At 46.3% G+C, this 17,216-nt stretch overlaps 1 protein-coding gene and 1 long non-coding RNA gene across 2 annotated transcripts in view; one reads left to right on the top strand and one right to left on the bottom strand.

Annotated features, from left to right (window-relative positions):
- Positions 1–3,657: 3,657 nt before the first annotated feature.
- On the bottom strand, positions 3,658–5,917 carry LOC122934866. Its single transcript, XR_006388723.1, has 3 exons — positions 5,877–5,917; positions 3,828–3,939; positions 3,658–3,715 (listed from the first exon to the last, which is right to left on the bottom strand). It is a non-coding gene; the product is annotated as an uncharacterized LOC122934866 (long non-coding RNA).
- A 2,589-nt stretch (positions 5,918–8,506) lies between these two features.
- NTPCR (nucleoside-triphosphatase, cancer-related) overlaps positions 8,507–17,216 on the top strand; it is a 28,243-nt gene continuing 19,533 nt past the window's right edge. The window contains exon 1 of the mRNA XM_044290532.1: positions 8,507–8,654. Within this exon, the coding sequence (XP_044146467.1) occupies positions 8,621–8,654 (34 nt within the window). The 5' untranslated portion in view covers positions 8,507–8,620. The remainder of the gene's footprint in view (positions 8,655–17,216) is intronic.

Genomic DNA, 17,216 nt, shown 5'->3' with positions numbered 1-17,216 from the left:
AAACATACACAACTTTGGGAAGGGTGTCAGTTTTGACTTTCCCCAGTTTATCTGCAATCCTAGTTTTGTCAAAATTTGCAATACTTCTTGGAGATGAGAGGTTAAAAGGTTTTCTGATTCTGCCACCACTAGAAGATCATCCAAATAAGGAATAACCAAAATGTCTCTTTCCCTTATGTGGGCCATAACCTCTGCCATCAACTTTGTAAAGAGTCTAGGGGCCTGAGATATTCCAAACGGAAGTGCTCTGTATTGTAGATCAGTGGTCCCCAACTCCAGTCCTCATGGCCCACCTGCCAGTCATGTTTTCAGGATTTCCTTAGTATTGGGCAGCTGATATAATTAGTGTCCATCCATCAGGATTTACCACAGGTATTTATTCTGCGGGATACTCCTATATTCTGACTGGCAAGTGGGCCCTGAGGACTGGAGTTGAGGAACCCTGTTGTAGATGATGGACTTGGCCTTCCATGGAAACTGCCACTCAGATATTTTTGGAAATCTGCATAAATTGGGATGGGGCAATAGACACTTTTTATATCTATGGTGGTCTTTTAATAGATGTTTTATTGCAGACTGTATAGATTCCATTCTGAATTTTTTGTATCTTAGGAACAGATTTAAATCCCTCAGGTTTATGATCATTCTGGATGCCCCTTCTGGTTTGGGTACAAGAAAAAAGGAAGAATAAAACCCCCTCCCTTTCTCAGAGTCCGGAACAGATACTAAAACCTTTTTCTCTTGAAGGGAAAAAAAAAACTTCTTGTTTTAGTGCTAGGTTTCTTGTAGAATTTTACATAAGATTTGTACTCTTTAATCTTTCCAGTGGGGGAGAGAAACTCTAGACGGAACCCGCCTTTTATAATACCAAGAATCCACGGGCTTGATGAGATTTTTTTCCAAGCCCGAGGAAAAAAAAAAAAAGAGAGAGTCTTCCCCCCCCACGGGACAGAAACAGTCATTGTTGACCACCCTTGGACCCTGAAGTGGACTGTGAATTAAAGAGAAATCCTTTTATCCTTCCTATTTCTGTTTTCTTGTCGAAAATTCTGTCTTTTGTCTCTATTGAAAAAATATATATTTCTACGAAAAAACTGTTGTCTTTTTGGAGGTCTGAAGACAGAAAACCCCTTTTTGTTATCAGAGGCCTTCTCTAGAAGGTCATCCAAGACCGGTCCAAAGACATAATCTCCCTGGCACGGAATAGAGCAAAGTTTATTCTTTGAACCCGTGTCACCAGACCATCCCTTAAGCCAAATAGCTCTCCTGGCAGAATTAGATAGAGCTGCTGACCTCGCATTTAATTTTAATACATCCGCAGAAGCATCCGAGATTAGGTCTACTGATTTAAGGATGGTGGGGAACACTAGTAATTGGTCTCTGGAAGTTTTACTCTGGTAATGGGACTCCAGTTCTTGTAGCCATAACTTCAACGATCTGGCAGTAGAAGTAGTGGCAATATTCGGTTAAAATGCCTCCCATACTTTTTTAGGTAAACTTCTGCTCTTCTATCCACAGGATCTTTTAAGGTGCCAAGATCTTCAAATTTAGTAGGCCTGTCCCAGCAGGAGGACTCAGCCTCAAAGGGGTATTTTCTTTTCACATTTTTAGGAATAAAAAAATGTCGGGTTTTTTCCATCCTTTCTGAATAATTTTTTTTATGTTTTCATTTAATGGAAACATTCTTGATCTTTTGTGCCCCAGATCACCAAACATTATATCTTGGACAGACTTTTGTTCTCTACATTCATCCACTTTCACAATAGCCTTCAGCAGAGATTTTGTATCCTCAGGGGAAAATAAAGGTCCACCTGTGGTTTCTTCAGCCAAAGAAGAGTTTGAAACTTCTAGGATTTCTCCTTGCTCGTTCTCGTTTGAAGAACCTGAATCTGATACCATGGCAGAGTGACTCAGTTTGCCTGAGGCTGAGGAAGGAAGGCTCTTAAACATTTTCATTGAATCAGAAACTTCGGATTTGACAATATCCTTAATACTCTGAAGCAGAGATGGGGATTCCTCTTCTACCACCTTATCTACACAATGCAGACATAATAACTTAGACCAGGAAGGGGCGAGCTTTTTCTTGCATACAGCACACTCTTTCCCTCTGGTCTTTGTGGTAGCTTCCCTAGGGCCCTCTTTGACACTCTAAAACAAAATAAATAGGAGAACAAGCCCCATTAGAACCTGACAGAGGAAAATAAAAAGTTGGGTATTGACCCCCGTACCCCACCAGGAGTACCGGTCTGGCATCATGACCCTCCTGGACGTCGGCGCGCTGATAACGCTTATCCTCCATTATAGCAGACAGGGATAGAGCGTCTTCCATAAGAGATCCACCGATGCCTATAGGCTGGCTGGGCTCCTTCTGACTACGCGCGGAAGGGTTTTAAATACCCTAGGTCAGGTCCCTGCCGCTGCTCCCATGGGGCCTCAGTAGGAGAAGTCCCTCCCCACTTCCAGAACGCTTACCGGGTGCGTTCCAAATACCGGAAGTGCCGCCGCGCAACTTGCGGTTTGCGCACAAGTCACGCGGAACAAAACTCTCCCCCCACCTCTGTAAGTTGCCCAGGCAGCTAGGCAGGCAGAGAAAAGCCCCGGACTTCCTGAACACCGCCAGGAGGAACCGGCATGTCAGCATCACCTCACGGTAATTGCTGGGACTGCCCAGGAACACGGGCCCGATGATGTATCCAGGGCCCAGAAGGAGGACCCCAGACTTTGCAGGCGGCTCCTAGTGGAGACTTATGCCGCACCAGGTAACACCTATCAAGAGTGTCTTCAGGGGCTCCTGCAGCCTAAATCTTGCTATGCAAAATATCGTCCTATCCATAGGACCGGAAACAGGAACTAGTGGTATAGGGGCAGGGCCCCTCCTTAAAAGCTCTCCACTAAAGTTCCCGTTTCCTGTCCTGGATGGAGGTGGTCTCTCAAGGGTGCTGTCATGGGCGTAAGGGAAATCTTTGTATTGAAATATCTTTTCGGATTACCTCCATCCACTCCGTCCTAATGTCCCGCACGCGTGCGTAACAAACATGGCGGAGGTAATGGTAGGATGGCTGGAGTTATCCAATTTCTCCCTGTTACTGAGCTGGGATCTATTTGATTTTGATACCATGAAAGCATATCCATGGCCTGAGTTCTTAGGAGGAAGCAAGTGGACCAAATAGGGATTAGGCCACGTATTTCTTTGATGTATATTTCAAGATAGGGGTTTCATGTGTGACCTCAGCTGGAGCTGACACTAGCCTTTTCCTGACCCCTCTATCGGTTCTGGTCTGTGTAAAGTTTTGTATATGAACCTCATGCTATCTTCACATTTAGGGGTCTCTGAAGTTGTTCCATCTTACTGATTTTATGGCTACAATCTCCTGACCTGGCTTTGGAGAGGGAACATGGACGAGGTGATGACCCAATGTAAAGGGAGGGGTTGCCTACTCCTAACAATAGTTTGGATATCTGGATACTTCTATCACCACAACAGTCATTACCAGACCCCTCCCATGGCGTTATTGTATAATGTCCCAGCATTCCCAGCAGCGCTCACCTCTCCGCTCAGCAGCTCAGTAATCCTGGTGGTAAGTTCTAGGATCTTCTGCTCATGTATCAGGGAATGAGGTGGAGGCTCGGTGATGGGGCTCTGGGTCCTGCTCCATCCTCCTGACACACGGGGTGTCACACACTCACCAGACGACTTCTTCACTACTGTGTAATCCTGTGTATGGGGAGACGCCGATCACTACAGAGATTCTAAGAATCCTTCACCTTTCCAGACATTTCCCTGTTTTATTACTAGAGATAAGAGTGATGTCACGTGAGACTCTCACCTCTCCAGTTACCAAGGAGATGATCTCCAGGGTGAGGTCCAATATCCTTACAGCCATGTGGTCTCTGTCCTTCTCCATCCTTGGTGGGTCATTGATGGAAAGAGTCCTGTAGCTAAGGAACATGAAGGAAATAGGGAGGATTGAGAGCAAAAATCACATTGGAAGAACATCTCATGAAGTAAAGCATTTCAGGAATGGGGAATTATTAAGGGCCAAAGATAGAGCACAATGGAGATGACTTAGCTATTGAGGTGTCCTACATATATCAGACTGTTGATCATGATATGCTACATCAGCCAGTCGGCCACCCCTGCTATATGTGTAAATACTCTGACACAGGACACATGGCAGCATCCCACATACAGCAGACATAGCGGCCTGGAAGATGATCTCTCTCATATCCCTTTACCCTGAAGTATTACCATAATCCTCCAAAGACATTAGTGGAAATGTTTCCAGCACTGATCTGCCCTTCAGGAAGCTCCTTACCACTCTCTACCATTTACCTTCACCTTATGTATTTCTAAATTAGAAGACAGAGCTCGAGTAGTAGGGGCAGCGATACCAACCATTTTTGTAATATACTTTAATTACTAAAATTGTACATTTCTATTAGAAAAATAGCTCTGAAGTGGCCAATTTTTGCGCTTTGGCAACGCCCCTATTTTCAGCCACATTTGAGTAAACAGAAGGGGGGGGGGTCGGCATCACTTTAGAGCAATTTTTCTAATAGAAATGTACGATTTCAGTAATTAAAGCATATAAAAAAAATGGTCCTACAAATTACAAACAAAAAATAAATAAAAATGAACGACTGTTACACTTTAAATGGTCACTAACTTTTCACACAACTACTCTTAAAGGGACACTGACAGGCCCAATAACCATAATTAGCTGTACATATCCATGCACAGGTCTTCTAATGTGCATTTAAAACATATAAGTATCCCCCCTGTCCACATTATGAATACTGCAAACTCGTGTTTTATAACCTGAAGTAATCCCTGTTCTTTCTGCCCAAGGGGCGGGGTTTCAGCTTCTCTTGTTCCCAGAGAAGCTGAAACCCCGCCCCTTGGGCAGAAAGAACAGGGATTAGTTCAGGTTATAAAACACGAGTTTGCAGTATTCATAATGTGGACAGGGGGGATACTTATATGTTTTAAATGCACATTAGAAGACCTGTGCATGGATATGTACAGCTAATTATGGTTATTGGGCCTGTCAGTGTCCCTTTAAGTCAATAGTAGAGCTGAAAGTTAGAAACTTTGTAATATATGTTATCAGAGAAAAATGCCTCTTTCTCCACACATCAGCTCTTTGCTTCCTCTTCTCCCCCACACCCTCCAAAATAATATTTTGTGAGACTGTAGTTGCTGATCCTACCGAGGCCCAACACAACCCAGAGGCCTGTACACCAATTACCTGACCAATCATTGGTCAGATGGCCGTTTACACACACCAACTATATAATCTAGATAATCTGTTGGGGTAATACAGGCCTAAGAGTGACAATCACTGTAACTGGGCCGATTTCCCCTGTAACTCTGGGCTGGTAGAAGTGCGTAAAAATAAATGAAGACACCGTACCGACCATATAGGCAGACCACGCAGCTGCTATGGGGCCCTTGAGGAAGAGGAGCCCGCAGAGGAGAAGAATCCCCGTCCATCTTCCGAACTGTCTCTCGTCTGCTAGCCCCGCCTCCTAGCCCCGCCTGCTAGCTCCACCACGCATGATTCCTCTGGATTGCCACAACCCGACCAGTAATGAAGTAAGTGACAGCTTGTAGGTGAGGACAGTGCATATGTGGGGGGGACAGCATTTTTGCTCGCCGGGTATATTCTTATTCCATAAACTGCGAGTTGTTTATATCATAAAATTTTAAGTGTGTGTGTGAAAAATCTCACAACAAAAAAAAATATGCAAAAGGAACAGTTCCTTGTTTATCAGGTCACAAAAATTATATTGGCATATATTTCAGTTATTCCGGATACTTTCTCTGGCACCCCCCCACCGAAACAATAATCTCCCCTTATATATAATTTACTTACAGTTCTGAAGACTCAGGGGTGCTGGCAGGCTTGGCCTCAGGGGTGCTGGCAGGCTTGGCCTCAGGGGTGCTGGCAGGCTTGGCCTCAGGGGTGCTGGCAGGCTTGGCCTCAGGGGTGCTGGCTGGCTTGGCCGGGCAGAAGGAGTGTGGGAGACTGTGAGGCCTTTTTCTCCAAGCTGCTCCGGATCAGTGCTCTGGGCAGCTCTGGGCTGGAAGTGGGCACAATAAGAAAATAATATTTTTCATTACACCTCAGGTCAGACCATCAATAAGATCCCCAATGTTAATAAGACTTCAGATCACACATCAGCTCAGACCCCAATATAAATGACCCCCAATCAGACCTCAGATAAGAGCCCCATGCCTCATAGCAGCCCTCAGTGCCTCTCATGTGCCAGTAATACCAGGGTCCCATCCCCCCAATCAATCAATCATGTGCCAGTAATACCAGGGCCCCATCCCCCAATCAATCAATCAATCAATCATGTGCCAGTAATACCAGGGCCCCATCCCCCCAATCAATCAATCAATCATGTGCCAGTAATACCAGGGCCCCATCCCCCCAATCAATCAATCAATCATGTGCCAGTAATACCAGGGCCCCATCCCCCCAATCAATCAATCAATCATGTGCCAGTAATACCAGGGCCCCATCCCCCCAATCAATCATGTGCCAGTAATACCAGGGCCCCATCCCCCCAATCAATCAATCATGTGCCAGTAATACCAGGGCCCCATCCCCCCAATCAATCAATCAATCATGTGCCAGTAATACCAGGGCCCCATCCCCCCAATCAATCAATCAATCATGTGCCAGTAATACCAGGGCCCCATCCCCCCAATCAATCAATCAATCATGTGCCAGTAATACCAGGGCCCCATCCCCCCAATCAATCAATCAATCATGTGCCAGTAATACCAGGGCCCCATCCCCCCAATCAATCAATCAATCATGTGCCAGTAATACCAGGGCCCCATCCCCCCAATCAATCAATCATGTGCCAGTAATACCAGGGCCCCATCCCCCCAATCAATCAATCAATCAATCATGTGCCAGTAATACCAGGGCCCCATCCCCCCCAATCAATCAATCATGTGCCAGTAATACCAGGCCCTCAATCAATCAATCATGTGCCATTAATACCAGGCCCCCATCCCCCCAATCATGTGCCAGTAATACCAGGGCCCCATCCCCCCAATCATGTGCCATTAATACCAGGCCCCCATCCCCCCAATCATGTGCCAGTAATACCAGGGCCCCATCCCCCCAATCATGTGCCAGTAATACCAGGGCCCCATCCCCCCAATCATGTACCAGTAATACTAGGCCCCCCCCCCCCCCCCAACCAACCATGTACCACAATGGAAGCGCTCATATCAGTGCCTGCCCCGCTGCACACACTGCCGCTGTGGGGGGATTTGACCAAACCTGTCCCCCCCCCGTATTATTTCCTGGGGGGGATCCGTCCCCCCCCCGCTTCCTACGCCCATGGGTGGGGCAGGTCGAGAATTTAGGGAGGGTAGTGAGAGGAGCCAGGGCGCATAGTGGGAGGGACTAGGAACGGGCATGGGGGCCCAATCTAAATTCTTGCTATGGGGCCCAATGATTTCTATGTACGCCCCTGGGGGAACGCTACAAGATTACAAAATAAAATTTGAATAAATAAAAAAAAATGACTTTTGTATTTTTTTTCCAAACGATAAACTTAAATATTCTTTACCATACAGTCCTCCGTGTAAACCCTCAGTCTTCTCTCCTCCTGGATGCACACGTAAAGCACAGTCCTGTAATGGTCGTGTGTGATATAACTGATCACATGACTGACATCAAAGGTCCTACAGGTACCAACATTTATATTTCTGCTCACATGACTGACATCAAAAGGTCCTACAGCCAGTAACATTTACATCCCTCCCATGTAACTGATCACATGACTGTGACATCATCAAAGGTCCTACAGCCAGTAACATTTACATCCCTCCCATGTAACCGATCACATGACTGTGACATCAAAGGTCCTACAGCCACTAACATGTATATCCCTCCCATGTAACTGTTCACATGACTGTGACATCATCAAAGGTCCTACAGACACTATTATGTACATCCCGATCCCTCCCATGTAACCGATCACATGACTATCTGAACGTAAAAAGGAAAACAGCCTATCGGAGGAGCCATTTATTCCCTCGGACCATTCAGGAGCCCTGCCATAAAGACCCTATGGCAGGGCTCCATAGGAACACCGTGAAATGCTCATTAAAATATTTATCCCATACGACGTAACGGAAAAATACATCAAAACGGCTGATTCGCCTTTTTTTCATTGCTTTACCCCTCCAAAAAATTGACAAAAAAAAAAAAGTCACACACACTCCTTCCAGCATCCAGTCGCATGTAAAACCATCACTCCTCCACCTACCCTGTTGTGACGTCAGAAGGTCCTTACGGCGCATGGCGCTTACACATTACCTTATACCACTCCTCTCTCTCCCCTGGCACACACGCGAGCAGTCCTTCGTTATCCTAGTAGACCCCGCCCCTTCACCCGAGAGGCACGCCCCAATCGCCTGTCTAGCCCCCGCCCCTTCACCCGAGAGACACGCCCCAATCGCCTGTCAGGCCCCGCCCCTTCCCGTGACGTCATCACGGCCATGAAGCAGCAGCTCCAGGCCAGACAGGAGCGTGTGGACAGGCGGTGCCCGCGGCTGTGACGTCACTCATCCAGTACCCCGTGTGAAGCCATGCACAGGCACGTGTTTCTGACCGGACCTCCAGGTGATGTGATGACGTCATACCTGCTGTAGTCACTTATGCACTTTCTAGACTGAATCACACGTGGAGTCCTTTCGGGCATCAGTCAGAAGGAGGATGGGAGTGATAATGCTGCTGGATACTTAATCACCTTGGAAATAGTTCCCCCTCCCCCCCCAAATCTGCCCCTTAATAAGCACATATGGCATACCGTAACCTACCTCCAATTATAATACTGCCCTGACATGACGACTTAATCACCTGCTGCTCAGGTAATCTCTCCTGTAATTACCGGTGGCTTATTCTCTGCCTCCAGATTTTCCCTTCTGGCCCAGACCGCCATGACGACATTTCCCAGCAGTGACGCGGCTCTGTAGTTTATTACCCCGGCTGTTGGCATTTACATCACACACTGGCCATGGCCGCCAAAATACTGCTCACAATGCATGTAAACTGTGCGTCTAAATACTCCCCTTTCTCCTGCTCTGTACACGATGAAGCGGCACTGTCCAGGTATACAGCATGGCGCCGCTGCACTAGGTATACAGCATGGTGCCGCTGCAGGTGTTGGCGCAAAACCCCCACCTCTATAATTGTAGGGTCCAAACTGAAGTTTTCTTTATGAGCGCTCAGAGAGCTGACACCGACACTGCTGAGTCAGATTCTCTCCTTTATTCCACAGACGTATACATCTTTATAACACTACAGATAATCACAGACAAATCTGGCCCACCACCAAGGGGTGGAAATCAAAACTAATGATTTGATTCGTTATTCATAAAAGGCAATACTTCCGCACTATACTAACAGAATTCTAATAGTTAAAAAGTTTCTGCAGCATCTTATCTCAAAGTTGAAATTCTTCAGCAGTACATCCCTGAGAAAACAAAACATAACTTTCTTGGACATCAAACTCTGATAAGGGGAGTGAGGGAGCTGCTATACTTGGCCTTGTAGCTAGAACACAGCTGGCCTTCACTATACTGCTGCAGGCAATCACAGTTCTCAGTATTATACTGCTGCAGGTGATCACAGTTCTCAGTATTATACTGCTGCAGGCAATCACAGTTCTCAGTATTATACTGCTGCAGGTGATCACAGTTCTCAGTATTATACTGCTGCAGGCAATCACAGTTCTCAGTACCATACTGCTGCAGGCAATCACTGTCCTCACTACCATACTGCTGCAGGCAATCACACACTGCACCGATCACACAGTTCTCAGTATTATACTGCTGCAGGCAATCACACACTGCACCGATCACACAGTTCTCAGTATTATACTGCTGCAGGCAATCACTGTCCTCACTACCATACTGCTGCAGGCAATCACACACTGCACCGATCACACAGTTCTCAGTATTATACTGCTGCAGGCGATCACTGTCCTCAGTACCATACTGCTACAGGCGATCATTGTCCTCAGTACCATACTGCTACAGGCGATCATTGTCCTCAGTACCATACTGCTGCAGGCGATCACTGTCCTCAGTACTATACTGCTGCAGGCTATCACACACTGCACAGATCACACAGTTCTTAGTATTATACTGCTGCAGGCGATCACTGTCCTCAGTACCATACTGCTACAGGCGATCATTGTCCTCAGTACCATACTGCTACAGGCGATCATTGTCCTCAGTACCATACTGCTACAGGCGATCATTGTCCTCAGTACCATACTGCTGCAGGCGATCACTGTCCTCAGTACTATACTGCTGCAGGCTATCACACACTGCACAGATCACACAGTTCTTAGTATTATACTGCTGCAGGCGATCACACAGTTCTCAGTACTAAACTGCTGCAGGCGATCACAGTTCTCAGTATTATACTGCTGCAGGTGATCACTGTCCTCAGTACCATACTGCTACAGGCAATCGCTGTCCTCACTACCATACTGCTGCAGGCAATCACTGTCCTCAGTACCATACTGCTGCAGGCAATCACTGTCCTCACTACCATACTGCTGCAGGCGATCACACTGCACAGATCACACAGTTCTTAGTATTATACTGCTGCAGGCAATCACACAGTTCTCAGTACTAAACTGCTGCAGGCGATCACAGTTCTCAGTATTATACTGCTGCAGGCGATCACAGTTCTCAGTATTATACTGCTGCAGGCGATCACAGTTCTCAGTATTATACTGCTGCAGGCGATCATTGTCCTCAGTATAATACTGCTGCAGGCGATGATACAGTTCTCAGTATTATACTGCTGCAGGTGATCACTGTCCTCAGTACTATACTGCTGCAGGCGATCACAGTTCTCAGTATTATACTGCTGCAGGTGATCACAGTTCTCAATATTATACTGCTGCAGGCGATCATTGTCCTCAGTATAATACTGCTGCAGGCGATTAAACAGTTCTCAGTATTATACTGCTGCAGACGATCACTGTCCTCAGTATTATACTGCTGCAGGCGATGATACAGTTCTCAGTATTATACTGCTGCAGGCGATCACAGTTCTCAGTATTATACTGCTGCAGGCAATCGCTGTCCTCACTACCATACTGCTGCAGGCGATCACAGTTCTCAGTATTATACTGCTACAGGCGATCACAGTTCTCAGTATTATACTGCTGCAGGTGATCACAGTTCTCAGTATTATACTGCTGCAGGCGATGATACAGTTCTCAGTATTATACTGCTGCAGGCAATCGCTGTCCTCACTACCATACTGCTGCAGGCAATCACTGTCCTCACTACCATACTGCTGCAGGCAATCACTGTCCTCAGTACTATACTGCTGCAGGCGATTATACAGTTCTCAGTATTATACTGCTGCAGGCAATCACTGTTCTCAGTATTATACTGCTGCAGGCGATCACACACTGCACCGATCACACAGTTCTCAGTACTATACTGCTGCAGGCTATCACACAGTTCTCAGTACTATACTGCTGCAGGCTATCACACAGTTCTCAGTACTATACTGCTGCAGGCGATCACAGTTCTCAGTATTATACTGCTGCAGGCAATCGCTGTCCTCACTACCATACTGCTGCAGGCAATCACTGTCCTCACTACCATACAGCTGCAGGCAATCACACACTGCACTGATCACACAGTTCTCAGTATTATACTGCTGCAGGCGATCACTGTCCTCAGTACCATACTGCTACAGGCGATCATTGTCCTCAGTACCATACTGCTGCAGGCGATCACTGTCCTCAGTACTATACTGCTGCAGGCTATCACACACTGCACAGATCACACAGTTCTTAGTATTATACTGCTGCAGGCGATCACACAGTTCTCAGTACTAAACTGCTGCAGGCGATCACAGTTCTCAGTATTATACTGCTGCAGGTGATCACAGTTCTCAGTATTATACTGCTGCAGGTGATCACAGTTCTCAGTATTATACTGCTACAGGCGATCATTGTCCTCAGTACCATACTGCTGCAGGCAATCGCTGTCCTCACTACCATACTGCTGCAGGCAATCACTGTCCTCACTACCATACTGCTGCAGGCAATCACTGTCCTCAGTACCATACTGCTGCAGGCAATCACTGTCCTCACTACCATACTGCTGCAGGCGATCACACTGCACAGATCACACAGTTCTTAGTATTATACTGCTGCAGGCAATCACACAGTTCCCAGTACTAAACTGCTGCAGGCGATCACAGTTCTCAGTATTATACTGCTGCAGGCGATCACAGTTCTCAGTATTATACTGCTGCAGACGATCACAGTTCTCAGTATTATACTGCTGCAGGCGATGATACAGTTCTCAGTATTATACTGCTGCAGGTGATCACTGTCCTCAGTACTATACTGCTGCAGGCGATCACAGTTCTCAGTATTATACTGCTGCAGGCGATGATACAGTTCTCAGTATTATACTGCTGCAGGTGATCACTGTCCTCAGTATTATACTGCTGCAGGCGATGATACAGTTCTCAGTATTATACTGCTGCAGGTGATCACAGTTCTCAGTATTATACTGCTGCAGGCGATCACAGTTCTCAGTATTATAAGGCTGCAGGTGATCACAGTTCTCAATATTATACTGCTGCAGGCGATCATTGTCCTCAGTATAATACTGCTGCAGGCGATTAAACAGTTCTCAGTATTATACTGCTGCAGACGATCACTGTCCTCAGTATTATACTGCTGCAGGCGATGATACAGTTCTCAGTATTATACTGCTGCAGGTGATCACAGTTCTCAGTATTATACTGCTGCAGGTGATCACTGTCCTCAGTACTATACTGCTGCAGGCGATCACACACTGCACAGATCACACAGTTCTTAGTATTATACTGCTGCAGGCGATCACACAGTTCTCAGTACTAAACTGCTGCAGGCGATCACAGTTCTCAGTATTATACTGCTGCAGGCGATCACAGTTCTCAGTATTATACTGCTGCAGGCGATCACAGTTCTCAGTATTATACTGCTGCAGGCGATCACAGTTCTCAGTATTATACTGCTGCAGGCAATCGCTGTCCTCACTACCATACTGCTGCAGGCGATCACAGTTCTCAGTATTATACTGCTACAGGCGATCACAGTTCTCAGTATTATACTGCTGCAGGTGATCACAGTTCTCAGTATTATACTGCTGCAGGCGATGATACAGTTCTCAGTATTATACTGCTGCAGGCAATCGCTGTCCTCACTACCATACTGCTGCAGGCAATCACTGTCCTCACTACCATACTGCTGCAGGCAATCACTGTCCTCAGTACTATACTGCTGCAGGCGATTATACAGTTCTCAGTATTATACTGCTGCAGGCAATCACTGTTCTCAGTATTATACTGCTGCAGGCGATCACACACTGCACCGATCACACAGTTCTCAGTACTATACTGCTGCAGGCTATCACACAGTTCTCAGTACTATACTGCTGCAGGCTATCACACAGTTCTCAGTACTATACTGCTGCAGGCGATCACAGTTCTCAGTATTATACTGCTGCAGGCAATCGCTGTCCTCACTACCATACTGCTGCAGGCAATCACTGTCCTCACTACCATACAGCTGCAGGCAATCACACACTGCACTGATCACACAGTTCTCAGTATTATACTGCTGCAGGCGATCACTGTCCTCAGTACCATACTGCTACAGGCGATCATTGTCCTCAGTACCATACTGCTACAGGCGATCATTGTCCTCAGTACCATACTGCTGCAGGCGATCACTGTCCTCAGTACTATACTGCTGCAGGCTATCACACACTGCACAGATCACACAGTTCTTAGTATTATACTGCTGCAGGCGATCACACAGTTCTCAGTACTAAACTGCTGCAGGCGATCACAGTTCTCAGTATTATACTGCTGCAGGTGATCACAGTTCTCAGTATTATACTGCTGCAGGTGATCACTGTCCTCAGTACCATACTGCTACAGGCGATCATTGTCCTCAGTACCATACTGCTGCAGGCAATCGCTGTCCTCACTACCATACTGCTGCAGGCAATCACTGTCCTCACTACCATACTGCTGCAGGCAATCACTGTCCTCAGTACCATACTGCTGCAGGCAATCACTGTCCTCACTACCATACTGCTGCAGGCGATCACACTGCACAGATCACACAGTTCTTAGTATTATACTGCTGCAGGCAATCACACAGTTCCCAGTACTAAACTGCTGCAGGCGATCACAGTTCTCAGTATTATACTGCTGCAGGCGATCACAGTTCTCAGTATTATACTGCTGCAGACGATCACAGTTCTCAGTATTATACTGCTGCAGGCGATCATTGTCCTCAGTATAATACTGCTGCAGGCGATGATACAGTTCTCAGTATTATACTGCTGCAGGTGATCACTGTCCTCAGTACTATACTGCTGCAGGCGATCACAGTTCTCAGTATTATACTGCTGCAGGCGATGATACAGTTCTCAGTATTATACTGCTGCAGGTGATCACTGTCCTCAGTACTATACTGCTGCAGGCGATCACAGTTCTCAGTATTATAAGGCTGCAGGTGATCACAGTTCTCAATATTATACTGCTGCAGGCGATCATTGTCCTCAGTATAATACTGCTGCAGGCGATTAAACAGTTCTCAGTATTATACTGCTGCAGACGATCACTGTCCTCAGTATTATACTGCTGCAGGCGATGATACAGTTCTCAGTATTATACTGCTGCAGGTGATCACAGTTCTCAGTATTATACTGCTGCAGGTGATCACAGTTCTCAGTATTATACTGCTGCAGGCGATCACAGTTCTCAGTATTATACTGCTGCAGGTGATCACAGTTCTCAGTATTATACTGCTGCAGGCGATCACAGTGCTCAGTATTATACTGCTGCAGGCGATCACAGTTCTCAGTATTATACTGCTGCAGGTGATCACAGTTCTCAGTATTATACTGCTGCAGGCGATCACAGTTCTCAGTATTATACTGCTGCAGGTGATCACAGTTCTCAGTATTATACTGCTGCAGGCGATCACAGTTCTCAGTATTATACTGCTGCAGGCGATCACAGTTCTCAGTATTATACTGCTGCAGGCGATCACAGTTCTCAGTATTATACTGCTGCAGACGATCACAGTTCTCAGTATTATACTGCTGCAGGCGATCACAGTGCTCAGTATTATACTGCTGCAGGCGATCACAGTTCTCAGTATTATACTGCTGCAGGCGATCACAGTTCTCAGTATTATACTGCTGCAGGTGATCACTGTCCTCAGTACTATACTGCTGCAGGCGATCACACACTGCACAGATCACACAGTTCTTAGTATTATACTGCTGCAGGCGATCACACAGTTCTCAGTACTAAACTGCTGCAGGCGATCACAGTTCTCAGTATTATACTGCTGCAGGCGATCACAGTTCTCAGTATTATACTGCTGCAGGCGATCACAGTTCTCAGTATTATACTGCTGCAGGCGATCACAGTTCTCAGTATTATACTGCTGCAGGTGATCACAGTTCTCAGTATTATACTGCTGCAGGCGATCACAGTTCTCAGTATTATACTGCTGCAGGCGATCACAGTTCTCAGTATTATACTGCTGCAGGCGATCACAGTTCTCAGTATTATACTGCTGCAGGTGATCACAGTTCTCAGTATTATACTGCTGCAGGCGATCACAGTTCTCAGTATTATACTGCTGCAGACGATCACAGTTCTCAGTATTATACTGCTGCAGGCGATCATTGTCCTCAGTATAATACTGCTGCAGGCGATGATACAGTTCTCAGTATTATACTGCTGCAGGCGATCACAGTTCTCAGTATTATACTGCTGCAGGTGATCACAGTTCTCAGTATTATACTGCTGCAGGCGATCATTGTCCTCAGTATAATACTGCTGCAGGCGATGATACAGTTCTCAGTATTATACTGCTGCAGGCGATCATTGTCCTCAGTATAATACTGCTGCAGGCGATGATACAGTTCTCAGTATTATACTGCTGCAGGTGATCACAGTTCTCAGTATTATACTGCTGCAGGTGATCACTGTCCTCAGTACTATACTGCTGCAGACGATCACAGTCCTCAGTATTATACTGCTGCAGGTGATCACAGTTCTCAGTATTATACTGCTGCAGGCGATCATTGTCCTCAGTATAATACTGCTGCAGGCGATGATACAGTTCTCAGTATTATACTGCTGCAGGTGATCACTGTCCTCAGTATTATACTGCTGCAGACGATCACAGTTTTCAGTATTATACTGCTGCAGACGATCACAGTTCTCAGTATTATACTGCTGCAGACGATCACAGTTCTCAGTATTATACTGCTGCAGGCGATCATTGTCCTCAGTATAATACTGCTGCAGGCGATGATACAGTTCTCAGTATTATACTGCTGCAGGCGATCACAGTTCTCAGTATTATACTGCTGCACGTGATCACAGTTCTCAGTATTATACTGCTGCAGGCGATCATTGTCCTCAGTATAATACTGCTGCAGACGATCACAGTTCTCAGTATTATACTGCTGCAGGTGATCACAGTTCTCAGTATTATACTGCTGCAGGCGATCATTGTCCTCAGTATAATACTGCTGCAGACGATCACAGTTCTCAGTATTATACTGCTGCAGGTGATCACAGTTCTCAGTATTATACTGCTGCAGGCGATCACAGTTCTCAGTATAATACTGCTGCAGGTGATCTCTGTCCTCAGTATTATACTGCTGCAGACGATCACAGTTCTCAGTATCATACTGCTGCAGGTGATCACAGTTCTCAGTATTATACTGCTGCAGGTGATCTCTGTCCTCAGTATTATACTGCTGCAGGTGATCTCTGTCCTCAGTATTATACTGCTGCAGACGATCACAGTTCTCAGTATTATACTGCTGCAGACGATCACAGTTCTCAGTATTATACTGCTGCAGGCGATCATTGTCCTCGGTGGTATACTGCTGCAGGTGATCACAGTTCTCAGTACTATACTGCTGCAGACGATCACTGTCCTCAGTATTATACTGCTGCAGACGATCACTGTCCTCAGTATTATACTGCTGCAGGCGATCACTGTCCTCAGTATAATACTGCTGCAGGCGATCACAGTCTCAGTATTATACTGCTGCAGGCGATCACTGTCCTCAGTACTATACTGCTGCAGGCGATCACTGTCCTCAGTAC

Source organism: Bufo gargarizans, chromosome 4 (genome assembly GCF_014858855.1).
Source record: "Bufo gargarizans isolate SCDJY-AF-19 chromosome 4, ASM1485885v1, whole genome shotgun sequence".
Taxonomy (NCBI): domain Eukaryota; kingdom Metazoa; phylum Chordata; class Amphibia; order Anura; family Bufonidae; genus Bufo; species Bufo gargarizans.
Note: the sequence above shows the minus strand (reverse complement) of the source record. Positions and strands in the feature narration are given on the sequence as shown.